This window comes from Topomyia yanbarensis, chromosome 1 (genome assembly GCF_030247195.1).
Source record: "Topomyia yanbarensis strain Yona2022 chromosome 1, ASM3024719v1, whole genome shotgun sequence".
NCBI classification, from domain to species: domain Eukaryota; kingdom Metazoa; phylum Arthropoda; class Insecta; order Diptera; family Culicidae; genus Topomyia; species Topomyia yanbarensis.
Genome location: NC_080670.1, coordinates 177721981 through 177747187, shown reverse-complemented (window position 1 = coordinate 177747187; position 25207 = coordinate 177721981). Strand labels below are relative to the sequence as shown.

At 39.2% G+C, this 25207-nt stretch overlaps 2 protein-coding genes across 3 annotated transcripts; one reads left to right on the top strand and one right to left on the bottom strand.

Annotated features, from left to right (window-relative positions):
* Positions 1-2844: 2844 nt before the first annotated feature.
* LOC131682908 (ATP synthase subunit delta, mitochondrial) lies at positions 2845-3889 on the top strand. 2 transcript variants are annotated; one of them, XM_058964723.1, is made up of 4 exons: positions 2845-2968; positions 3029-3343; positions 3410-3621; positions 3680-3889. In XM_058964723.1, the coding sequence occupies exons 2-4, from the start codon at positions 3133-3135 to the stop codon at positions 3740-3742; spliced, it is 486 nt and encodes a 161-aa protein (XP_058820706.1). In that variant the 5' UTR covers positions 2845-2968; positions 3029-3132; the 3' UTR covers positions 3743-3889. The 2 variants fall into 2 exon arrangements, with proteins under 2 accessions (XP_058820706.1, XP_058820714.1); XM_058964731.1 differs by having other exon boundaries at positions 2868-2968; positions 3129-3343.
* Positions 3855-21911, bottom strand: LOC131682903 (putative fatty acyl-CoA reductase CG5065). Its single transcript, XM_058964714.1, has 6 exons — positions 21533-21911; positions 21155-21460; positions 20698-21095; positions 4552-4812; positions 4361-4486; positions 3855-4308 (listed from the first exon to the last, which is right to left on the bottom strand). Exons 1-6 carry the CDS (start codon positions 21782-21784, stop codon positions 4017-4019), a joined length of 1635 nt encoding a protein of 544 aa, XP_058820697.1. The 5' UTR covers positions 21785-21911; the 3' UTR covers positions 3855-4016.
* Positions 21912-25207: the final 3296 nt, after the last annotated feature.

The window sequence follows — 25207 nt, the reverse complement described above, 5'->3', positions numbered from 1 at the left end:
TGACAGTGACTTGACAAGTTTGTTGAAGAGATGTGAGCCATGCAGAAATTAAAAGGATGTGAGTCGTCTTTACGATAAGTTAATCAATCTCGGCAAAGTTTTTAAAAGGTCGAAAGCCTAAAGAAATGGTGTAAAAGGTGTAATGAAGGTCGTTCGTTGGACGATGTGCAACAGATTGTTGAACAGAAGACTATGGGAGATTGCAAGATGACGTCATATTATTAAAAATGCTCAAAAAATGACAGTTCAGCGAGCTTGTTTACATGGTGTTCAAATTCGAACCAAGTTTCTTGTACAGTCGTAATTCGCTGGTTGGACATTTTTAACTGGACCGCTTTTCAGTTGGATCTCCGCTAGTTGGACCGTTGTCCAACTAAAACGCATCTGAATGTCAACATCTTATGTCAAATTTACTTTGAAAATCTGACAATTATTAGAGATGTGAATAGATGTAATTACACTACTAACATCTCCTTTGGAGAGTTTTTGACAGCTGTCAGTCGGTCCAACTAACGAATCAAATTCGTTAGTTGGACAGAGGTGTGGCCGAACCAGCGAATCACGACTGTACGACGCACTCAAACCTGCTAGGGCTGGCCCCTCGACTATCCACGAGTCCAGTCCCAATGAAATATCTGCGAGTAGAAGGAGCTGTACACCTTGGAAAATTGAACACAGAATTATGTGCCGGATTTAAATTGCGAAAAAATTTTCCACCGTAATCTCTCCGAACTGCCAAATTAAATTCAGGTTGTCCTAAAAAATACCAGCTGTCTCAAAACAGCAGAGATTTTTAACTATATTAAAAATTACAATTTTCTTCCGGAAACAACTCATGTTGGATCGTTTCCGGCTGGAGTTTTCGGGTGGAGATTTTTTAAAATCCTCGATGTTTTCCGTGGTTGAGTTTACACTTCGGAAAACTAATTTTTTTTTTAATTTCAAATGGAAAATGGATTTTTGTTTTCCGCGACGGAAAAAAAACCTGCACAGAAAAATCAAGTTTCGCGAAATGTAAACCTCGATGTAAACACAATCGCGGAACCTGTCTCGGATTTTTGAAATTCTAGCAAAAAATTCGACGGGAATCAATCGAACATGAATTGTTTTCGAAGGAAGGCTCAAAATTTTGGGCTGTTTGGAAACAGTTGGTATATTTTAGAATCAGTAAAACTTTTGGTTTGACAGTTTGATGAGATTTCGCTGGAAATTTTTTCGGCCCAAATTCCTTTGTAACCTTTAAAGAGTAGTTCACAATTCGGTAAATGTGTCACGGGAATTGTACCGGAATTTGATCAGTGAAAATTTTCCGCCAAGATCTCTCCAAACTGTCAAACCAAATGCTCTGTTTCTTCCAAATAATACCCACTGTATCAAATTAGAACCGCACCGAATTTTAAACTTAATAAAAATACCATTTTATCTGCCGGAAACAATTTATGTTGAATTTTTCCCTGCCGGATTTTTTGTGTAAAGCGTTTTAAAATCCTGTGATGTTTCCTTTGGTTTGGTTTATACTTCATGCCTCCATTTAAAATACACAGTGACAATAGCAGTGACACGTTCCCCGAACAGTAAACTTGCCTGATTTTTCTTTCTTTCCCAATCTCTTCCATATGGGGGAACTGTGGGTAAGACGGACACATGGTTATTTTAGGGATATAACAGTAAAACTTCAATTGCATTGTATGTGTACCCTATCATTATGGGTAACCTTGAATTATGAAACACTTAGTAGGCCTTGAATACTGCTAAACGTGTACAATTTAAGCAAATATTGATAATCAGTAGTGCAGTTTCGTGCGGATGTAATTTTCAAGTTTCCGATTTTACGGTTTAGCGATAAAAAAATCGATTCTTTCGCGGATTTTTTTCCTTTATTTCGATAAAGTAACTCTTAAGTGACACCTTCGTGGAAAATAACAGATAAGTTTATTTATGCGTGAATAAGTATAAACGTTTAAAAAATATGTGTACTGGTGGGGCAAGACGGACAGTCTTGATTAATTCTATTGATTCATCCTTTTTATGAATGTCTCGCCCGTAGAAACGAAATTAAAGCAGTCAAGCGTGAAGAACTATCAAGTTAGCTGAAGTCTCACATGCAGTAGACTGCAGGATGTACGTTAATGTGCCCGAGGCTCAATACGGAATTCCTAGAACCTGGTAGACGATTTTGTGCAGGTCCCATACTCTGGCTGTGTGTAATCGAGGAACTAATGTTACCAATTACGCGTTTAATATATAACTTTCCAGTTTTGTATAAGTGATTGTGACTGATCATTGGAACTGATTGTCTAGCTCTCTTTATGACAACGGCAAAAACGATATTAGAAAATACATCATTTGCTTCAACTCTAAATCGAACCCCAAAACGCCATTTTTCACCTCGAATTGAACATATATATTAAGAAGAACCACAATCCATTCTAAACATCCTCAAGAAACGGTAAATTTTAATATTTTGCATTGTGATCATCCTTTCTGCAGCATGTCCGTCTTACCCCCACCATATGTCCGTTTCACCCGCAGTCTGGAAAAAGTGCAGATATTTCTTCGTTTCCCAGTTCTTTAAAAAATGCTACTTATTGATTTTTGTAATATAATTCCTCTGGGCACTCCAAAGCCAACATATGGAGCTACAACATAGAATATTACATGTTGACAAAAACATGCTCCTACTATGTTATATTTCAGTATATGCTTAATATGTCCGTCTTACCCCCAGTTCCCCTGTAATAAAATTCTTTGAAAAATTGTGGTATTTTTGGTTAGCGTGTATAATCCGACAAATCACTTCGACAAATTGTAAATATTGTCGGACTCGAAATACAATTTTGTAAACATGTCAAAAATCACACTTACCCCACTTACCTGACACTTTGACAGACCTTGCAGTTCGCGGCGGACATTCTTCGTGGTTTCGTGATTCTTTCGATTGTGTGAAAATCCACCCATAAAAGCTAAAGTAAGTTGGCTTCAATTCAGTGTTTAGGTTTATTCTATTGTTACGCTGTATTTTTAAAAGTGAAGTCATTCAACTGATCGTACCGCATCAATACTCATCCAACGTATTCTACCTTTTCTTCGATTACATAATTTCCGATATTCCGACTTGCGAACGAAAGAATCATGTCTTTTGCACTGAGAAGCACCGCTCGTCTGGTCAGCTCGGTCCGCCCGGCATTGCGAACCGCACCGGTTCGCGGTTATGCTGACGAGATGGCTTTCACCCTGGCCGCCGCCAACAAAGTCTTCTATGATTCGGCCAACATCCGGCAGGTCGATGTGCCGTCGTTTAGCGGTGCTTTCGGTATTCTGCCGAAACATGTACCCACTCTTGGTAAGCTTACGGAGTTAGGTTAAACCGATGGAAGGAAATAGTTTATTGTATATCCGTTTACCTTAGCCGTACTTAAACCGGGCGTGGTGACCGTGTACGAGCAGGATGGTGCCGTCAAGAAGGTGTTCGTTTCGAGCGGAACCATTTCGGTGAACGAAGATTCCTCCGTTCAAGTGTTGGCCGAAGAGGCTCACCCGGTTGAAGATCTGGATGCTAGCGCATGCCGGGAAATTCTATCCAACGCCCAGAGCAAACTTTCGTCCGCTTCGACTGATGTGGTAAGTATAGCTTATAATGGTGCTACTTTTAGAGGTCTATAAAGCATGTCCATTACAGGAACGTGCCGAAGCTGCTATCGCTGTGGAAGTGGCCGAAGCGCTTGTAAAAGCTGCCGAATAAGTGCTAGTACTAACTGCCCAGCTATTACCTGTAGATTTGTTCCCTTATGTGCAAACAACCAATTTCGTTCGATTATTATGGACAATTCGAAGAAAGGAGTAAAGTCAATAAATTAAAGCAAAGTCAAACAGCGAGTTTAGAACACTACCAACTCGTTAAAATTGATTATTGCTGATACGTTTGAGAAACACCCTTCAGAAATAGCTGTTCGTGCTCGTGATTTTTATCTCGGTAAATGTAGAATTTTATTTAAATCAAATCTAGGAACAACTGTTCACGAAACTGAATTGCAATTCAACTCCAACATAGTGTAGGTGGTCCTGTAAGATGCTAGGTGCAATACCAGGCCTAGTATATCGAACTTGATAAAGATTAGGTACAGTAATCCGGCGTAGATCAAAAGATGACACATTTTGTCCAGGAGTTGCATGCGGCGCAGATGCTTCAATGCTTTCGGTATATCCTCGTCTTTCTGCTTCAGCAGGTAGCGCCGGGCACCAAGGATACAATTCCGGAAGTAAAGCGTTATGTCGAATTCGATGAAATCCCGATAGTAGAACTCCTTACTGAAAATACATCATATGAAATTTAGTTTAGAGAATTAACGAAGCTTCCTACTTGTCCACCGGTTTGATCTCTGACGCCAGTCGGATAAAATTGCTATTCTTGAAATCCCAGTTGTTCAATATGAAATATTCCAGAGCAACGTTAGCCGTGTAAATTTTCCGTTGTAGCTTGGCCAAGCTAAAAGAGAAGAGCAAAAAATTCGATTAAAGTTCGATTTTACAGGTTTTCAACGATGTACTTACAATGGTCGCTGGCCGGTCATCTTGAGCAGAACATCAATCAGAATGGCAGGCAGAATGTGGTACAGCATAACCCGGACGAAGTTCAGAATGTGAATCTGGGTTACTCCTCCCCCTGGAGCCCAAAGGCAATTGTCTAGCGGCATTTCGTTCGACAGGGTTTTACCCATTTCAATGATCTGGCCCATGGTCGAGTTACGCAGGTTGGAAATGCAACAATTGTACACCGGCAGCGTTGGCGCGTCTTTCGGTGCAGTGAGTTTGCTGAAATTTGAATGAAAACGATGACTTTCGGTTAGAATGGTTGTTTGTTGTCGAGCCGTCTGATTTTGGGCGGGGTGGTTAGGTCAGGAAAGGGGTACATGACTGGTAGGCCTAGTCACTCATCATTGATCTTAGGAATGGCGACCTACTTTTTTTTTTCAAACTGGTATGATCCGTTCGGGTGGATTGCCTAGCTAGTGACACTGGACATGAAAATCGAGGGGAATGGTCATTTTTGAGAATAAGGGTGAACATGGCTTAGGCACGGCAATGTTTCTATATGTTAAGAATGGGGTGAGTATGCTACGTAAAAGAAAACAGTTGTTCGCGATACTGTCAGCAAAATCTTCAGGACAATCATTCCATAGACTGAATACGCTGATTGATTTTCATGAAGATTTAGCGAATTGTGTGGAAGTCAGTTTCACATGTTTGGTTCTGGGTTCTCGTGAAGACCTGAAGTCAATTTGCCAAACGAACCATGGTGGAACAAAGAGTGCTCAGACGTATACGTGGAGAAGGCCTTCGTATACCAAGAATACCTCAAGGTAGAAACGTCTGACAACTTCAGGAAGTACGCGATGTTAAAATAGACAATAAAAAAGTTGATGAAACTTAAGAACGCGGTTACTGGCACCGGCTATCGAGAGAAACATCGATGAGCACTAACGAAAGTGTTGAATATTCACACCGTTTCGCCAAGAAAGTCTACCCAGACTCTGTGCCTGCACAGAATACCTATCGCGTAACGTCTTTCCACGATAGCGTGAACGAACCACCGTTTTCGATGGTGGAGTTCTTACTTGCCCTCTTATCATGCAACAATAATACCCCGGAGTTAAACAGAATCAAATTCAATTTGTTGAAGAAACTGCCTGACTCTGCGAAAAGTCGTTTGTTGAATTTATTCAACAAGTTCCTTGAGTACCCGAGTACACTAAATTTGTTCCAGTACCAGGAGAAACTGGAAGTACTCCGGAGAAAATCGTTTCTGTACTCTTTTCTTCTCTTTTTTTCTTCTGGTAGCAAACCGGAGTAAAAAGGAGAAAGTAATTTTTGCTCCTGTTTATTCCAAGTGTCTTCCGTGTACTGCGAATGTTATGTAGGGTAACCATATCAGGCAAGTAAAAACCCAGGACAGTCGAAAGTTTACTGCCTCCCCCCGTTCCCTCTCAAACGACTGTGCCTTCTCCACACATTTTCGACAGAAAAAAAGTTCTGCAGGTCTGGGAGGAAGAGCTCAGCCAGAAAATCTTTCGCCGGAATTCGATCACCAAGCACTTTTTGTATTTGCACACACGCAGTTCTTGCTACACCACCATCAGCGAAAGTTTCATGCTGAGATCGTCTGTATTTGGACCGGCAAGGAGTTTTCAATATTAAATACACGTCATTGAAGTAAAGCATAAACATCAACAGTTCCAAGTAGCTTCCCTGCGCTATACCTGGCGATTTCCAATGACAACCATTCGATTTGAGAGCTAGGATCGAAACAGCTGCAAAACCTACCGTTGATTCCAACTTTCTTCATTTTATTGATTGTTTTATAAAAACTGGCGGATAGGTTGGTGTAAATAATATCTGTTTGAGCGCAATATTCTATACTCCCAGTTACGATGGATGCTAGACTCGGCAGGTTAGCCGCTATTCAGCGTCCGGGCGTGAGGCCGTATTAATCGTGGATTAGGTACATTTTTTATTACATTGATGTGATAAGGCACAATGCGTTAGCTTACCTGAGCCGTGGATCTTGTAAAATTAACAATATGTAAATGAAAATAAATAAATTGAAAGTTATTGGATATCCATCGAATCTTTTGTATTCGATTTGTTATTTTGCGTATCTCATTTCTTGTTGGAGATTCATTAACTGCATTGCCTGTTACTTGGGGATCACTTAGTCTGCTTTTTATCGTTTTCGTGCATGTCGTCCTTGCTGTTGATGTTGTATAGGTTCTCACGATTACCTGTTTAGTGTTGTTTTAGGGTCACGATCGTGTATCCGTATTCTTTGTCATTTACTTTATTATCGGTATTGATTGGGAAATAGCCGAATCACAGCGTTTCAGCATTCGTTGTTGCCTGAGCAACTGTTTGTGATTTAGCTGATGTTTATGAGGGCTGTATGTTGGGCATGTTTGCTTTTGATATTGTTTCGTTAGAGTCTTGTGTACATTGTTTCTCGTAGTGTGCCTTATTGTTGCAGTGCTGGCACATAGGGGTCTGTCCTTCATATGTGCGCAGCGTGATTTGAGATTTGATTACGCCTTCTATTTTGTATTGAATGTTCAAATATGAAGGAATAGGTTCCGTCCCTCATATTCCCACATCACAAAAATCGTTGGGAATACCTAGAAAAAATTTCTCCAGGTTCCAACGGATTCCACCGTTACGTATTCCGACATGATGGTTGTAATGAATTTATTGGTAGTATCCGGATATAGATCGTGCAGACGCACATCAATTTTGTCATTGTCAATATAAACGAGTCTCTTGGTTCTAACATTGTTATGCTCAACGGCGTATTGCCTGTTATGTTCCATAGCATAGCGCTCCACAATGGTCAAAGTGTTAAACGTTATCAGTACAGCATTACGAGTGTAGGAATTGGACGACGACGACTTCCGTAAGTTTAAACTGCACTTGCACCTTTAATAAGTGTTCCACTTCGCAAACACTAGGGGGGATTGGGCAGTTTTTAAAATAGACGGCCTTTGTATTGTACCGAAGATTGTACAAATTTTACTGTTGAGTTTCAAATATCTTGAAATAAACGATCGAGATCGCAGCAATGAAAGTAACGATGCTTTATTGTTTTCACTGGCTAGGGACGACTCTTATTTTTCGATTGCTGTGCGTGCTTATAGCACTGGCGCGGTACATGTAGACAGCGACTGAAGGTAGAAATATGTTACTATGTTTAAATTGCATATACCGGCTTGAACCTTCGTTCGAACCGGTCACAAATCTTGATAGCTCCTGATTTACCTAGAGTTTTTCAACAGCAACAGTCTTTCTCAAGGCTACCTATATTTTCGCTCGATCAGTCTTTCTCAAGACTACCTATATTTTTTCGACAATTAGTCTTTTTCAAGACTACCTACTTTTTCTACTCAATCAGTCTTTTTTAAGGCTAAAACATTTTTCAAGAACAATTCAGCCTAAAGAAATATTTAATTCTTTCAACATGCCTGGGTCCGGCGAAAGAAAGGCCGTGTGCCAAAAATTAAAGCTAAACGGAAAAGGGTATCTTCTCCATCCGAAAATTCAATTGACTGCAGCAACTCATTCGATGTTTTATCCGAATGTGAAGTTGATGAAATTTCTAAATTTCCTCGCACTGCGTATAATGCCAATGAGAATAAAACGCAATCACCTCCGCCTATAACAGTGATTATCTCCGACTTCAAAGCCTTTCGAACTGAGCTTTCGACGTTCCTTCCGGACGTGAAAGTCTCTTTTCAGATTGGCCGAAGAGGAGAATGTCGAGTTACAGCGGAGGAATTGATTGGCCACAAACGACTACTCCAGTATCTTACGGAGAAGTTATATAAATTTTATTCATATGATTTCAAGACAGATAGACCATTCAAGGCTGTCTTGAAAGGGCTACCACAAGGTCATAGTTTGGATGAAATATCCAACGAGTTGAAAAATTTACTTGGATTTTCTCCTTCACAAGTTATTCTTATGAAGAGAAAGGCTAGCGGCGATAACACGCCAGTACGCTCTGGAATTATCCAGGAGGTTTATTTAATTCATTTTAACCGTAATGAGGTTAATAATTTGAAAGTATTTGAAAAAGCACGTTTTATGTTCCACGTGCGAGTAAAGTGGGAACGTTATAGACGACATGGGGGCAGAATTCAAAATCTGACCCAGTGTCGTAGATGCCAAGGCTTTGGGCACGGCACAAAAAATTGTAATTTGGATTCCAAATGTATGATCTGTGGTGATAAATCGCACACTAAAGATACTTGTCCGGTGAAAAAAGCTACAAAAAGTTTCAAATGCGCTAATTGTAGCGAAAATCATAAATCGAATTTCTGGGGTTGTCCTGTTCGGGAAAAAATTATAAATTCTCGTTCTAGACAACAACAAATAAAAAATGTACCTACTTCTTCAGGTACACTTCAAGAAAACACGTCCAAACGTGTTAATCCGATTCAAAATAGATTAACAACTTCTTCTACCTCCGTCACACCATCCTACAATGGTGTGTCATCTTATGCTTCAGTGGCATGCAACAAGGCCAAAATAACGGCCACCGTTACCACGCCCACAAACTCGTTTGCACCCAACGCTTCCTTTAGTCCAATGGATCTAGGTAGCGTAACGGAAGAAAAATTAAAATACCTGCAAGACTCTATGTTACATATGATGATTGCCATGTTAAATTCTACCTCCATGTTTGAAGCTTTTCGAGCGGGGTGGGAATTTGCTAACAAAATTGTAATGAAATTAAAGTTTAACAATGACTTTAAATAATCATTTAAATTTATTAAATTGGAATGCTCGTTCATTAAAAACGTGCGAAGACGAATTTTTCAAACCAAATATTAAATTGAAGAGTAACTCTAATTTTGTTATTCATCGATTTGATCGAATTGTTGGATTCGGCAGAGGAATCGCAATAGCGGTTAATCGCAGGATCAAACATTCCGTTACGCCGTCTCTTGCCACCAAGGTGATCGAGAGTTTGGGTATCGAAGTTGAAACTGATCTTGGTATCATTTTTATTGCTGCAGCCTATTTGCCTTTTCCGTGCACTGGCGAGCAAATTAATTTCTTGAAAGGACACTTACAAAAACTTACAAGAAATCGGTCGAATTTCTTCATAATCGGTGATTTTAACGCCAAACACCGAGCCTGGAATAATGCTTAAAGCAATTCCAACGGTAAACTACTTTTTAATGATTGCTCTGCTGGTTATTATTCAATTTTGTTCCCGAATGGTCCTACGTGCTATTCGTCTGTAAGGAATCCATCAACAATTGATTTGGTTGTGACAGATCAAAGTCACCTTTGTAGCGAATTGATTACACATGCTGACTTTGATTCTGATCATCTTCCAGTAACTTTTTCACTTTCTCAAGAAGCTGTTTCCAATCCCATTAGCTCAGTGTTCAATTATCACAAAACGAATTGGGAAAGGTACAAAACTTATATTGTGAATAATTTTAATCATGACCTTGATTTACAAAATAAAGCTGACATTGATACGGCATTACAAAATTTAAGTAATTGTATAGTTGATGCTTGAAATTTATCAGTACCAACAACACAGAAAAAAAATTAATACTCCTATCATTGACGACGATCTTCAACTTCTGATTCGCTTGAAGAATGTTCGAAGACGTCAATATCAACGTTCTCGTGATTGCTATGAAATGTATCTATCAGGATCTACGTTTCAAATCAAGTATTGTCTCTAGACGATATTGTTGAAACAAACTATGATGAGATCAAATCCAAAATCTAAATGTAAATCTAATAAGCTACCCGTTAAAGCAGGCGTCCCTCAAGGATCAAGCGTCGCACCAATACTTTACAATATTTTTACCTCTGATCTTCCAAATCTACCTACAGGTTGTAAAAAGTCACTTTTCTGTGATGATACTAGCATCTCAGCCACTGGGAGGAGTCTTCGTATTATCTGCAGTCGACTGCAACGAAGCCTAAATATTTAATGATTACCTGAAAAAAATGAAAAATTTCCAATAATGCGGCAAAAACAATTGATTGTGTTTCCGCATAAGCCAAGAGCTTCTTCTCTTAAACCAAATAATAACCATATTATTAAATTTAATGGTTTGAATTTAACGTGGTCAGATCAAGTTAAATACTTGGGTTTGATTTACGATAGAAAACTCACTTTTAAGGATCACATTGAAGGAATCCAAACAAAATGCAACAAATATATAAAATGTTTATACCCTCTTATAAAGAGGAATTCTCGTCTTTGCCTAAAAAACAAACTATTAATTTATAAACAAATATGTAGACCGGCAATCTGGGCAAATTGTTGTGCTACAAGGAAGAAAACGCTTCAAAGGATTCAGAATAAAATTCTGAAAATGATTTTGAAGCGTCCTCCCTGGTTTAGCACAAATGAGTTGCACAGACTCGCAAACATAGAAACATTAGAAATTATGACGAACAGTATTATAAGCAACTTTCGACAAAAATCGTTGCAATCTTCAATTGCAACGATTAGCTCTCTTTATAGTTTACAAGTTAGTTTATAAGATTTGTTTAGCTCCTTATTCAGAAGACAAGTAGGTTTAAAACATCCTACTGAGAAAAAAATATACTTAACTGCGAAAGCATATTATAACTTAATAATAATTAACTGAATCATGTAAACAATAGGGATGAAAAGTCACCACTTGTGGCTGAACACCCAATATACTAAATTAGAAATGTAATGCAAACAAAACAATATAATGTTTAAATTGCCGCAAGGTTCTACTGTATCGATTTTGTTGGCTATTTTCGGCAAATTTAAGACTAAGAGAAACGAAAGCAAATAAAATTGAAAGAAGGATAGGTATTCTAGAGTGAATCAGTTATAAACTTAGAACGGAAAACTAGGACTAGGCAGGCTGATATGGACATGATCGAAAGGAAATGTGAAGAATCCTTTGCCTTCTGCTAAGTAGGAGTTGGGCGTTGCACCCAAGTCTACCGCATGGTCATTGATAGAACATAACTCATCATCATGTTTTACCGCCGACGCCAGCGAGTTATGATTTTGATCTTGAATCGATAAATTTCGGAGAGAACCTCTTCCAGCCGCTAGAAAGACAGATTTTATTGTGCCGATTCATAAAATTGGCAATACACACAAGGTGGAAAACTATCGTGGCATATCTATTCTGAGCTGCCTCGGGAAAGTTTTTGAGAGGATTATGCACGACGCCCTTCATTACGCTTATCAGTCGATCATTTCTAAGTTTCAATATGATTTCGTGAACAAGCGCTCTACAACAACAACTAACCTCATGTGGTATATACACAGACTACTCTAGGATGTGGAAAATCGAAAACTAATCAACACAACCTATTCTGATTTTTCGAAGGCATTGGACTAATAGCGTTGTCGTTTTTTCCCCGCTCCCACTCAGGGCCGGTGGAACACCTTTTTCCCGAGTGGGATTTCTACCCGTACTGACGAAAGTTCAGTTATGGCGTGTGTAAGTAAAAATTAAAATTCCCTGATAATATCTGGTGGCTATTTGGAAACATCCTTTGCTAACAGGTGCAGCGCCCATAGTTTTCGGCCAGCATCAACCCTGGAAAATTTCTCCAAGTGGTGCACCATGGAAGCTAATTTCCTGGGTTACATCACCAGCTACAGCCTTAAGCTAAGCTGATATTTTGATGCACTCGCGCTTTCCAAGCCATATGCTTATGGAAAAGAATAAACACTTTGTTTAATTAAACACAGTTTGTTGCTGCTAGCAGCAGACGGCGACGCTATTATAGAAAGTAAAGGCTTCCGAGTATGAGTCATAGTGAACTACTGATTCATCCACCGGGGTCTTTACTCTCGCGAGCGTGGAAAGAATGTTTTGTTTAGGTCTGAGACTCTCTCAGAGAGAAGTCTACACAGACGAAATGATAAAAGTCTTTTGCGTCAGATTGGAAGAGGTCAGTCGTTATAAGTCAGTTAGAGTTAGCACGCGAAAGCCGGGGTGCGTCGTGCAGTCTGGAGAAAAGTTAGTCGATAGTTGAGAACCACCTGACCGGGTTCGGCGGCTGAGAAAAATCAGTCAGAAGTCTATTCCTATCAAAAAATTAGTGATTAAAATTAAGCGGAAAATTCGACCGTATGTATGTATGAACATGTATGTATGTGCCTGAAGGTGTATCGCAAAACAAATAAAGGTAGTGAAACTTAGTGCCTTTTCTGTGCGATATTTGTGCGAAAGAAAACGAAATAGCTTACGTTTGACCGAGTCCGGTAAGGCAAGTCTGTAAGGAAAATCCACCCTGCTCCCGTCATACAAAACCAGTGGCTACCGGCGCTACACAGGGCTGTATGTCTTACGGCTCAGCGAAAATGTGTTTGTTGAATACAGATACTACAAATGTTCCACAGCTAAGTTCCAATTACTCCATTCTTATAAATTTCGTTACATTAATTTTCCGTTCCCTGCTATAGAACCTTCCTTTCGCGGGTACTGAAGCCCGCATGATAGTTTTGACTAATGGGAAGGTAGTGGAGGTCGCTTTGAATATTTCTCCGATGGCAAAAATAATTCCGATAAGTCTCATTTTCGATGCTAATTATATTTAATACAACCAGCCCCTGGATGGTCTACTTCCGGCCAAAGACAAGCCATTTAACATCATCGATATATCGTGTGATCTAACTAAACAACGTTCGACCCTGTACGAAAAAATATTTTGTCTACGTACCCGCCCGGGAAGTAGAGATTGATGGTGTAATCTCCGCGAAGGGCCTTGCTTGCGAAATAGGGGGTGGCTCCTTCCAGATCCCTGTACTTTAGTCAGTGTAAATTCTGGTATGCAAGCAATTGTGTTCTGTAAAAATCGAGGAATGAAAGAAAACCTATTTTCCATCAGCCTCATTTCGAGCCTTTCGCCGGATTTGCTCTTCCAAAATTTGTTCTTTTAAATGGGGCTTGTCTATTTGTTCGCCTTGTGTACTGCGGGGCATGAACTGCAACCAACGAGCCCATTGTAGAAATAAAGCACGGTGTGGAAAATGTCGCTTGTTAAATCAGAATCATAGACAAAGATTTATCGATATTGTTTCCATATACATCCCACCTCAGCTGGTTCTAGAAGACTTCAACTCCCGCAGTATGTCATGGGGTTGTCTTCATTCTGATAACCGATCTATCTTACTTCGTGATATTCGCGACAATTTCAATGTGATCATCTTGAATACAGTGGAAATGAAACGAATGCCTACCAACCCGGCCAAGCACGTTAGATTTATCGTTGTACTCTACCTCATTAGTGTGCTCATTGATTGAAAGAGTCACGCGTGCGCTATATCCGAAACAATCGAATCAAAATGAGAAATTCCTCCGGTGGCAGTGTGCAACGTTTTGATTGGCTTGTTTTTCTACACTGAGATTAAAGGTCAGACGAAACGAATACCTGGCGCGAACGACCGTGAACGGTTTCCCACTCCGTTGTGGGCAAAGAGTGCTCAGAATTGTATGCGAAAAGGTCCTATGAGGACTTTTTGAACGTCGGATCACCCAAATCTTTTCGAATACTCGCGACGTTAGAAACGCAAATAAAAAACTTGATGCAAACTGAAAAACGCGGTTATTGGCACTGGTTCGTCAAAGGATTGACGAGAGAAACAATATTTCATCTGGCTGCAGGGCCCTACGCTGTGCACTCGATTCGGCCTTTGATCGGAATACATGGAACTAAGAATCCTTTATCGGCGACAACAGCATTCTATGTAGATTCACATTCAAATGATAGGCGTTTCGCGATCAAAATATAATAATGTAAATAAACGTAATATTTGTTCTTCAAATACACAAATTTATCTGACAGCAAAGATACTCGCGCTAATCATTCTCCCCACAAAACTTATGGTTTTATACGGCCATGTCCACCTCGTTGCAGTTCCAAGTAGGCGCTTCGATCGATGGAGCATGGAAAATCACTACTTACTTTCCTGGCGAAAACATGGGCGTTCCTAGTTTCAATTAGTTTGAGTTCTTTCGCATTGTTCTATTCCGGGTAATGAGAAAGGTGGCACTAGATAAGAATGGTAAAAAGAAGGCGGACACTCAGGCATTAGAAGGTAATATTTGTGGAAGATCGCACAGCTTTAACGTATTTTTTAGTATTTCTTGTCAGAGGACGCTCGAAAATTGGCAAATTACGTGGGATAATGGAAGTTTAGGAATCCCAAAGGCAACAACCAACCTTGGTTAAAAAGGAAGGATGAAAGTCGTGAATTCCTTCGGGTGGCAATCATTATACGTTGAATGCGCATCTCCGGAGTATTGGGGTGGTGGATAGTGTTATCTGCGCTTGTGATGACAGCTATCGCGACATTAAGCATGTTGTCGGGTCGTGCGCCTAGTGTTCTACACACCAAAAAAATCTGAATTTTACCGTTGAGGTAATTCCACACTTGCCACAATCTAACAAACCGTAATTGACGAAATATAACCGTATTCTGTTCAATTTTACATGAAGATGTACGTTCCATGCGCAGTGCCATAAAATTACACTTCTCCCATGTGGACAACGTCATATGTGGAGTAAAATTACGGAACTCGCAAAATTCAACGACATGTAAAATTAAAATCAAGCGTAAAGCTATGTAATTTTTGATGCTCGTATATGTCATGGTCAGGAGACGTAAATTTACACGATTTTTTCTATGTGTGTAGCGCCAGATCTCCGGTAAACGAATCCCTTCGATCTGATTCTAGTCCGAGATGTGCTGGCTATCCTCCAAATTTATTTATATCTTCTTTGGTTGACTTGCTAAACAGCTACCTGCAAATGTGATCCCAAGAGTTCCTAGGAGGCCAGTCGGCGAATGTCCTGTTAGTGGTCTTTCGTTTGCTACAGTTACAAGTTTAATTTCTTTTTATCTTTTGCTTTCCTTATAAAAAGTCTACTGATTGTCTAGTTATTGTTTCTCCTTGTTTCAATTTTTAATCAAATGATTGTTCATGTTAAAACATTACAAATTGTATATACACCAAATCTTTTTTTGCACAGGGGATGTGTTCCGTGCAAAAAACAACCGTGTAAAAAATCCGTGTTATTTCGAGAAACCGTGTAAAAAAATCCGTGATATTTTAAGAAACCGTGCAAAAAAAATCTGAATTTTTTTATTAACAGCTATTTGGTTATCGTATTTAACAATGAATACTGTTGGACATTTTAAATGCACAAGGGGGCTGTCAATGTACCCAGTAGAAGTTTTTTAATTTTTCGAGGAGGTTTTTTTTAGAAAAATGTAAGCTTTTTTATTCGTTAAAAGAAGTTATGGTCCGTTGAAAAGCAATAGTTAAAATGGTAAAATGTTTCTACTATTTAGAGTTTGTTAACTTTTTGTAGATTACACTGTGCTACAGTGATTTTAAATTTTTAAAATGAACTAGTATAGCAAATGCGATACAAAGTAATGTACACACGAAATTTTGAAGCAAAAAAACATTTTTTGGGACCTTTGCCACAAAAAAATTAGCTACGTTGACATTTTCAGCCGATTTTCGGTTTTGTAACATTTTTTGAACGAAGAAAACTAGACCTTTCGAACAGTATGCGATCATATACAGTTTGGTAAGAAACATTGTTCGATTCTGGGACAATATCAAAATTGTCATTTTTGGCGATTTTTTCATGTAAATGGTTATTTTCTCATTAAAAGAATTTTCATGAAAAGTAAAAAAAATCATTTTTATACAAAGACTCTCTTGCGCAATTGAAATGTCAGAAATTGTCAATTTTCAACGGCCTATTGATTGGCTTTTACTTAATTAAATACTCTTCCCCGAAAAGAGGCAGCATTTGCCATTTTGCAATGTTGACAGACCCCTTCTTTGCAATTAAAATTTCCAAAACTGCGCTTTGATTAAAAATTCTTTCCTGAAAAGCTGAAAAATTCGCTATTTTACACTTAGCGAATCTAGTTTTTTTGAACGACTGCAACCTGTGCCTTGGTGGATATCGGTCCGTTCCGCAAGGCAAACTTTGCAAATTGCACGAAATGGCGACTATCTGCCAATTAAACACCGATCTTCAGGAGGACGATAAAGTTTTGTGCATGTGTGTCTCAAAAAGTGTGATGTCCTCTAATTTGTCTACTTCTAAAAAATATTCCCCTGCCATTGCGTTTGAATCGTCTATATCTATACTAAACCAATGTAGAATTAGAACCACCTTTTGTCTTGTTCCTATTCTTTTCTTTCGTCTCCTAGGTCTGAAGCGGATCAATCGACCATTAATAAATATGATAAAAGATGCCAGCAGTATTGGCCCTTATTCGCAAATACTTTATTCACTACAACTGTGCTATATTTCGTCTCGATCTTATAACAGAATTTGAAAATCTCTGTTCTAAATAGTCGATATTGGTAGTTGTTATGATGTACAAATAAGCTAGAGTAGTGACAATAGTTTTCAGTTCCACAGATACAATCTCCCTTTATTCGATACTTCAGAGTTATTCGCATCTGCTCTCGGAGACCACCAATCCTCCAAACGACTCAATCTGCTCGAACCGAATGCACATTTCAACCACTGAGCATTCAACTCGAACATATCACACCGAGGAAGCGATTTGTTATTTCCAAAAACCAAAGCTCGAGTGAAACAATCAACATTCTCGTAGGTGCCAGTCCTGCACATCTTCTTGGAACCAGCTAACATATCCAAGCTCGACAGCTAGCAGAAGTCACATATATCTCCACCCGAGCGAAGTGATCAATTCACTTGTAAGTAGGACCACTCATCCACAAACCAGTCATGAACACATCCGTACCAACGAGAATGGATCATGCCAGACGAAGGCCACAGGTTCAGCACCAACTTGTCCCAGCTCAGTAAAAAATAGAGCTGTGCCTGTCCCTAACTCTTTGAAAGCTGTATTTAAACAGAGATCACTAATTGGTTGATAAAAAGAAACATCAGTCGTTATCTACTCAGATCAAACAATACGTATTGCGTATCCCTGCATATTAAAATCTCCGCTATCAGTTTCTAACTTATCAAACTGAACAAGCAAAATTAATATACTTTGTGTAGTGGCACTACCCGGGGGAACTTGGGCATATACCAATTGCTCCATCGCCAATGCGATGTGATGTATGAACCGGAATATTATTTGATGATATCTAAAAAGAATACAATCAACCATTGCCCAACATTATTGATTTTCAACTACCATAACTTGAATTTTGAATAACAACTCATTTCCTAAAATTGAAAAATACGCGATTTTTACACATTGGCAGATCATCCCCATTTGCATTACAAATATCCAATGCCATTTATTTTCAGCTGCCGTTACTAAATGCCTATTAAATATATTTTTTTGCACGGTTTCTCGAAATAACACGGATTTTTTGCACGGGATGAACAAATCATTAAACTGGTATATCGAAATAGGTATTTTATACATAAAAATCGTGTTATTTTGCAAAACCGTGCAAAAAGTCGTGCAAAAAAACCGTATAAAAAAGTGCGTGCAAAAACAGAATCCGGTGTATTGTCCTTAAAAATATTTCTAACTGCATCCCATAGTCTGAATAAAGTTGCAATAATATTATTTGTCTATCGATCTGAACTCCTTGTTTTACGATGTAGATGTGTCAAAATGTATTCCCATGAGTATAAATATAAAAAAATAATTCCAAATTTCAAACAAATCCTAATTATTATCCCATATTCTCAAAAACAAAATAAATTGTAAAGCAAAGAAATTTGTATCTGAATAAAAATATGCAATTGCTTTACATCGAGGATTTCCAACGTAAGAATTTTGTACGCAAGGCACATACGTGGTTAATCTTAGGTTTTGATTTGTTCCAAACTTTCGAGTGGGTAATTCCCCCCTCGGTAATTTTCGAGTGGGTAGTACTACCCATACTACCCACGCATTCCGCCGGCCCAGTCCCACTCTTATACGATCAAAAAGTTTAAGAGGCTCAGTTTCTCAGCATGGTTGACGAAATGGTTTCATTCGTACCTCTCAAATTGAACAAATCCTGTCAGGTAAAATCGGTTACACGGCCTTTTGGCATTTCTTCCGGAGTACCGCAAGGTAGAATTTTAGGACCACCCACCGTTATGCTTTTAATCTTTAACGCCATTAACGCACTGATCCGGTGGTGCGAAGGGAATGGCATGGAAGTCAACGTCAATAAATGCAAAGCAATTTCATTTTCTCGTGGCCGATCTGTCGTCAGCTTAGAATACTCGATGAAGAACATGTCTCTGGAAAGTTTTGGGACAATCTGCGATCTAGCTGTAACGATCGATCATAAGTTGAGGTTAAACAATCACGTAGCTATAACAACCGCGAAGGACTCTTCCGTTATTGGCTTTATCCGTAAAACATCACGCTTTTTGATGACGTGTACACGTTAAATACTGCTCTCTAGTTTGCAGCATACTTGAGTACGCAATCTCCATATGGGCTTCGTACCATGCATCACAAGCTGCCGCGTTCGGGAAGAGTACAGAAAAGCTTCGTTCGGTATGCTCTACGAGGCTTACCGTGGACTGACCTACTCAACTTCCCAAACTACACCGAACGATGTCAGCTTATCCGACTTGAACCACTTGCGGACCATCGAGTAAACCTACAGCGTCTCTTCATCTTCGACATGTTATCTGATAACAATGATGCCCCTGCACTCCCTGCAGGAAATAAGCTACAACATTCAGTACCGCCAGCTTCGAAACCATCAGTTTGTACGAGTTCCTGTGCGTTGAACTAGCTACGGGTACAATCAGCCATTCGCCTCCTGCATTAGATATTTTAACGAAGTTTACCGCAATGCAATACGATTTCAATATCTCAAAAAATGTATACGGAAATAGAATTGAAAACTAGCATAAGAACTTGTCTGTGTGACTTGGGGTCAAAAACTAAATAATAAAATTTAAAAAAACTAAATTACCATGGCGTGCCTGATTCACAAAAATCCTACTTTCAAGCATCACATTGAAGGAATTCGAGCAAAATGCTGTTGAATGTTTATATTATGCTATAAATAGGAATTCTAGCCTCTGTCTGAAAAGCTAATTTTTCAATTTATAAGCAAATATTCGAATCAGAAATGCCACATACAGTGCCAATTTGGGCTAAATTTAAGCGTCCTTCCTGGTTTAGCACAAACGAGTTGCACTGACTCGCAAATAAATATAGAAACACCAGAAATTATGAGAAATAATATTATATAAGCCAGTTAATAGTTTGCAAGCAAATTTTTAGGATACGCCGAGCTCCTTACTCCATTTGAAAAGTAGGTTTAAAAAAGCATACAGTAAAAGTCACTCAATTGCGAACGCATATTACGTAATTATAGTAAATAAACAAATCATGCAAGTAATAGGGATGAAGCTGACCACCCAATATAATGAATTAGAAGTATAATGTAAACAAAAACCAATATAATCGAATAAGCATTAAAATTTATATTATATAAAAGAGGACATAGCTATAAACACTATATAGAGCTAATATCTACAGAAGAATTCCACTGGACAGTGAACCCCCCCGGTTTAATTTATGGTTACCGACCGAACGAACAAGAATCATTTTATGCAAATTCATAGCCCTACCAAATGCTCTGTAGACTATAGTCGCCACCGTTTAAATTAAAATGTTGCCCCCGGCATAACATACAGTGCGACATTTTGCCGAATCAGAACGTCTCGCATTAAATGTGTTCTGCTTCAGATTGGAAAGTTGACTTAGGGGTCTGTTAACTGCGCAGCCAAAGTTCACGCATATAAAATAAACAGAAATTCTGTTCTGTTGAGTCTGGCCGGCGGGTATGTGTGCGAGTGTTGAACGCCAAAAGCGCTTAATGCCAGTCATCGCGCACCCAGCGGAATACGTTATAATAATCAGCTTATTTAAATCATCTCACGCTGAAGTAGCGTCGTGCGGTTGAACCGGTGTGAATTTTTCCTAATGTACTGTAAATACTATCACGATGAGTACTACGTAGGCGGGTAGCATTCAATGCTACCTTTTATCACTACCCATTCAATTGGTAGAGACGTTATGTCATCTAATTGTTACAACGTCTATAAAGTCTCTACAAACCAGTCTGTTAAGATTGTGACTGTTCAACAACATTGCTTGATCATCATCAACATCAACTGGCTAGAGCCCAATGCAATAATTACCTTTGTATATCATCTGTTCCCCTTTTCCAAGCGGCCACTATCATGGCCTTGATGCACACGTCCACCGGGGTGTAATCGGAAACGTTGTTCGGATCGCAGTACATCGTGCGACAGATTCCGATCCCAGAACCAACCAGCAACCCAACGGGTCCGTTAAAATTGTCCATCCAGCCGGGGATGGGATCGCGCATCGATGAGATGACAATCGATGGACGAAACAGAATCAGCGGCAGTTCATGCTTATACTCGTCGACGATCTGCTCGGCCAGTGATTTGGTGAAAACGTACGTGTTAGGCAGGAAACCCATGTATTTGGGTGCGAAGATGTCCAACGTTTCCTCATCCAGTTGCTCTGCCAACTTTATCGTATCACGCCAATCGGCATATGGCGGATAGATCTGCGTAAGAAAAATTGCGTCAGCTTACGAACTGAGATCCGGTTTCGGCGCTTACTGACCTGTTCATCAATCACGTACCGATCCGGATTAGAATATGTTGTGGACACGTGCAGCAAAACGCACAGGTTTTTTAACGATCGCGAAAACTGAATAACGTCACGAGTACCCCGAGTATTCATCATAATAGCATCTCGAAGCGGGTCATCGAATCTAACGCTGGCAGCCACGTGGAAAATGATCGATACATTACTCATCATTTGAACGTCCTCGTCGGACATGCCGAGTCCTGGTAAGGCCACGTCTCCTGCGATCGGGATCATTACCTTCAAAGCTTCCGGGTTCTGCTTGCGAAGCAGTTCGAATAGCTATCGAAAACAAAACAACGAAAATTAACGGTCAAACTTCTACCTTATCGATAAACGATCATCTAAATTTACCGGTTGTTCCTGCATATCCTTAAGCCGGTCCTGAATCGTTTTCTGCTTCTTTTCTCTCAACAGAATGAAGATCCGATTAACACCGCCACACGATCGTAGCAACTTCTCAATCAACACTTTTCCCATGAACCCAGTTCCACCGGTGATGAAGATATCCCGACCGGAATAGAACGACGGGATCGACGGTTTGTCCGGGTCATAGTTTTCCTCAACCGGAAGCAGCCCGATTGGGTGATTTGAAAAGATCTGCATGATTTGCACAGACGAAGCTATACTATAATATCGGAATGGTTATCAATAGTCTTTCAGCGCGAACCAGGTATGGTTTCTCGTGTAGAACACGTATAAGCACTGTCCTATCGCGATGAGTACTCACACGTTACTGATACCCGATGTTGATAGGTGCTGCAGCTAGGTAAACGGGTGTTTAATGAATGCGATCGAAGCATTAATTAGTGCATTCATTCCTTTAAGGGGGAGCATAGCGTTTGCGAGTGACGCTGTTTTCAGTACTGATGAGTAATTGTTTTGGTGCGCGCAGTTCAAACTATTTCATCCGGATTCAGATTTAACCTGTACTGAGCAAATTACCAGCGAGGTAATTAGGCATGTTAGTTGGTGAAGCAAAATACTGAATTGATCTTATTTTAGTTGTCGACAAGACATAGGTGTTCTCGAAATATGTAGTGACCATCGCTTTTATCAAACGAGTAGGGAATATTTTATCCTGTCGGCATATATTTTACTTTATTCTCCCTGTAAGTTGAAAATTGGCTTAAATTCATATGGTGCATGAAAAACACAACACCCATAACTTTAGCAAGTCAAGAATTATTTTCGTCTCATCAGTATCTGTCAATCAGATTTGGTTACACATATAAACGTTAAAAATGATGTCCCGTAAGCACAGAAATCCTGATTGATGAGGTCATACGGAATCGAAATAATCAGGAATCCAAATCTGAATATATTGACTCGATTGGCACGTTTCCCATGTTATTCGGAGCTGTTATCTCATGACTTTCCTGGTGGGAAGGTTATAGGAAAAAGGGTTTGTATACCATTCCCCAGAAAGCCAATCCCCAGAATCCCATCTTCCAGAATGTACCGTTCCCCAGAAAGACATTGCCCAGAATGTACCATTCTCTAGAAAGCCATTATCCAGAATGCTCCATTCCCCAGAAAGACATACCCCAGAATGCCCCATTCCCCAGAAAAGTTAATGTTCTTAATCGTTTTTTTGTGGTGACGCCGAAGGTTTGCGCACTTCCTAACTCAAGGAACTGATGTGGTGTAAAGCTGCAGAGGACATGCAGCCGAATGTGGCTGCCCCTCGCAAGCAAACCTGTTATCCACTCGTATAACCGGTTTACTCGATCACAGGGATTGTTTCCTTCTTTCAATCATGAGCAGTTTTTTTTTTATTTTGCACGCTAATTTGTAATATTTTCGTCTGACCGGTTTATTCAAACATAGGTTTTAATTCCATCTTTTGAACTATCTTTGAATCATTAGTAAAATCGAAATGAATGCTTATTTTGACAAACGGTTTGGTGTGTTTTTACAGCATTTCTCAACAAACATATGACAGCACAGTTCACAGCATTTAATGAAAGAGAAAACATTTCTCTTTTGTTTACTACCAACATCTTTGGTTGAAGAGTAACGGTTTGTGCAGAATTTCCGCTAAAAGTGAATTTTGACAGTTGGCTTTAACGCCATAATCATATGTTTGTCGAGATTTATCTTTCTTTTGCATTGGAAATGTTTCGTACGCAAATGTACGATCTACCCGAAATACATTCGAAAGTATTTTCATACCTTATGCCAAATGGTACTTATACCACAGACTAACAGATATAATATTCGACAACAATTCTTCGCCAATGTTAGCGTCCATTTTGAATATATTTTTAGATGGGACAGTGATCGCATTTACGATTATAATCCATATCCCAAGCAGCACTTGTAACAAACAACGACAGCGATTAGTTGCATAAGCAAAGGCTTTTACACGTGCCCTTTTTGGGTTGCTAAACCAGCGCAATAATGGTTGCCATATACCTTTATGTCACGAATTATGTTGTTGAAACTGCTAGTCAACAACTGGTGTTGCTCGGGATCTGGCGCGAGTGATATATGCTCGAGTATACGGGATAGACAACTAGTTAAAAAAGTTCCTGGGTTACCTAATTTGTAAAAGGGTGGTTAGAACCGTGTATAGTGTTTGGCGGATCGATATTTTAAAGGAATTAATCATAGTGTTATATCTGTTTTACTGTGCTTATGCTACACGACTGTTAGGTCAAATGGCCAACTACCATATAATGTCTTATGTAAGACGATGTTGTGCCAAAAGACGTTATGCCGAACAGCATAGTCTTGCTCAAAAGTTGGGACAATTCTTCAAGTATAAACTGGGAAGACGTAGAGTCATTTTGATGAAGATTCAATGAACTGCTCATGTTTGAAAGAAGGAATCAATTCCTATTTTTGAGCAAAACGGGTAAGCGAATGGATAACTGGCTTACTTGCAAGGAGTCACCGCTTTCGGCAGCTCATCCTCAGCAACTTAACACCACGTCAATTCAATTACTTCGATAATGCGCAAAGTTTTGGTTTCACCATATAACCTTACTTACATAACACTGTTTCGTTCTTTTGAAACCTAGGAAGAGGCGCTATCGCTTCCTATGATTGTTGCCCAATGTCTCTCAAAACACACCTGCATTAGATTCTGCAATTTGTACTACATGTTTCCTGGACAATAGTTCTTTCTGAAAAAAAAACACTTCGGTATTTTATTTTGTGTGGAATGTGCACGAATCGAAAGTGAAATATATCGTTTGATGGAAGTGGGAACGAGTACAGTCGTGATTCGTTGGTTGGGCCACAGACTATGTCCAACTAACGAATTTGATTCGTAGTGTAAATGCTTCCGTTCACATCTTTGGTTATTTTCAGTTTGATTGCCAAGGTGATTTTGACATTAACATGCTTTTCAGTTGGACAATGGTCCAACTAGCAGAGGTCCAGTCCAAAAGTGACCAACCAGCGAATCACGACTGTAGTAAGTTAAAAAGATCGAATCAATAAAAAATTAAAGGGTTGTGTACAGGACACGACCACGGTGACATTAAAAATGTAGCTTTTTTCAAGAGCGTGCAAATGAATTTTATCTATCACATATATCGACTCACGTTCTTGTTCACTCGCCTGTTTTCATATGCTACAATTTGCTATATACCCTCCCCATCAAAACATAATTTATTGAAGGTCTTTTAACGGTAATCTATTAATTAATCAAGTATCTCACTAGGTGATTGGCATTATTTGGCTGATCCATCTAGTAAAAATAGGCTGGTCTGTCCAGAAAATATATTCAAAAGAAAAGTTCCATATTGAAAGCTGTGATGAGGAAGCCCACGCTCGCCAACGGAAATATACAGATTCTCCATGAAATAGGAAATTTCATTTTCCATTTAAATTTTCAATAATGTACTAATGAACTTAAGTAAACAATATTAAGTTTAAGTATTTCTTGATCGATTAGTGGTGGAAAAATGAAATTATTTGATAAATTACATTGTTATGCAACGTTCGCACTACCAGTTAAAACAGGTTTTTATGCTATCTTGGTGACATTTTTCTTGTTGCTAATTATTAAAACGTGTT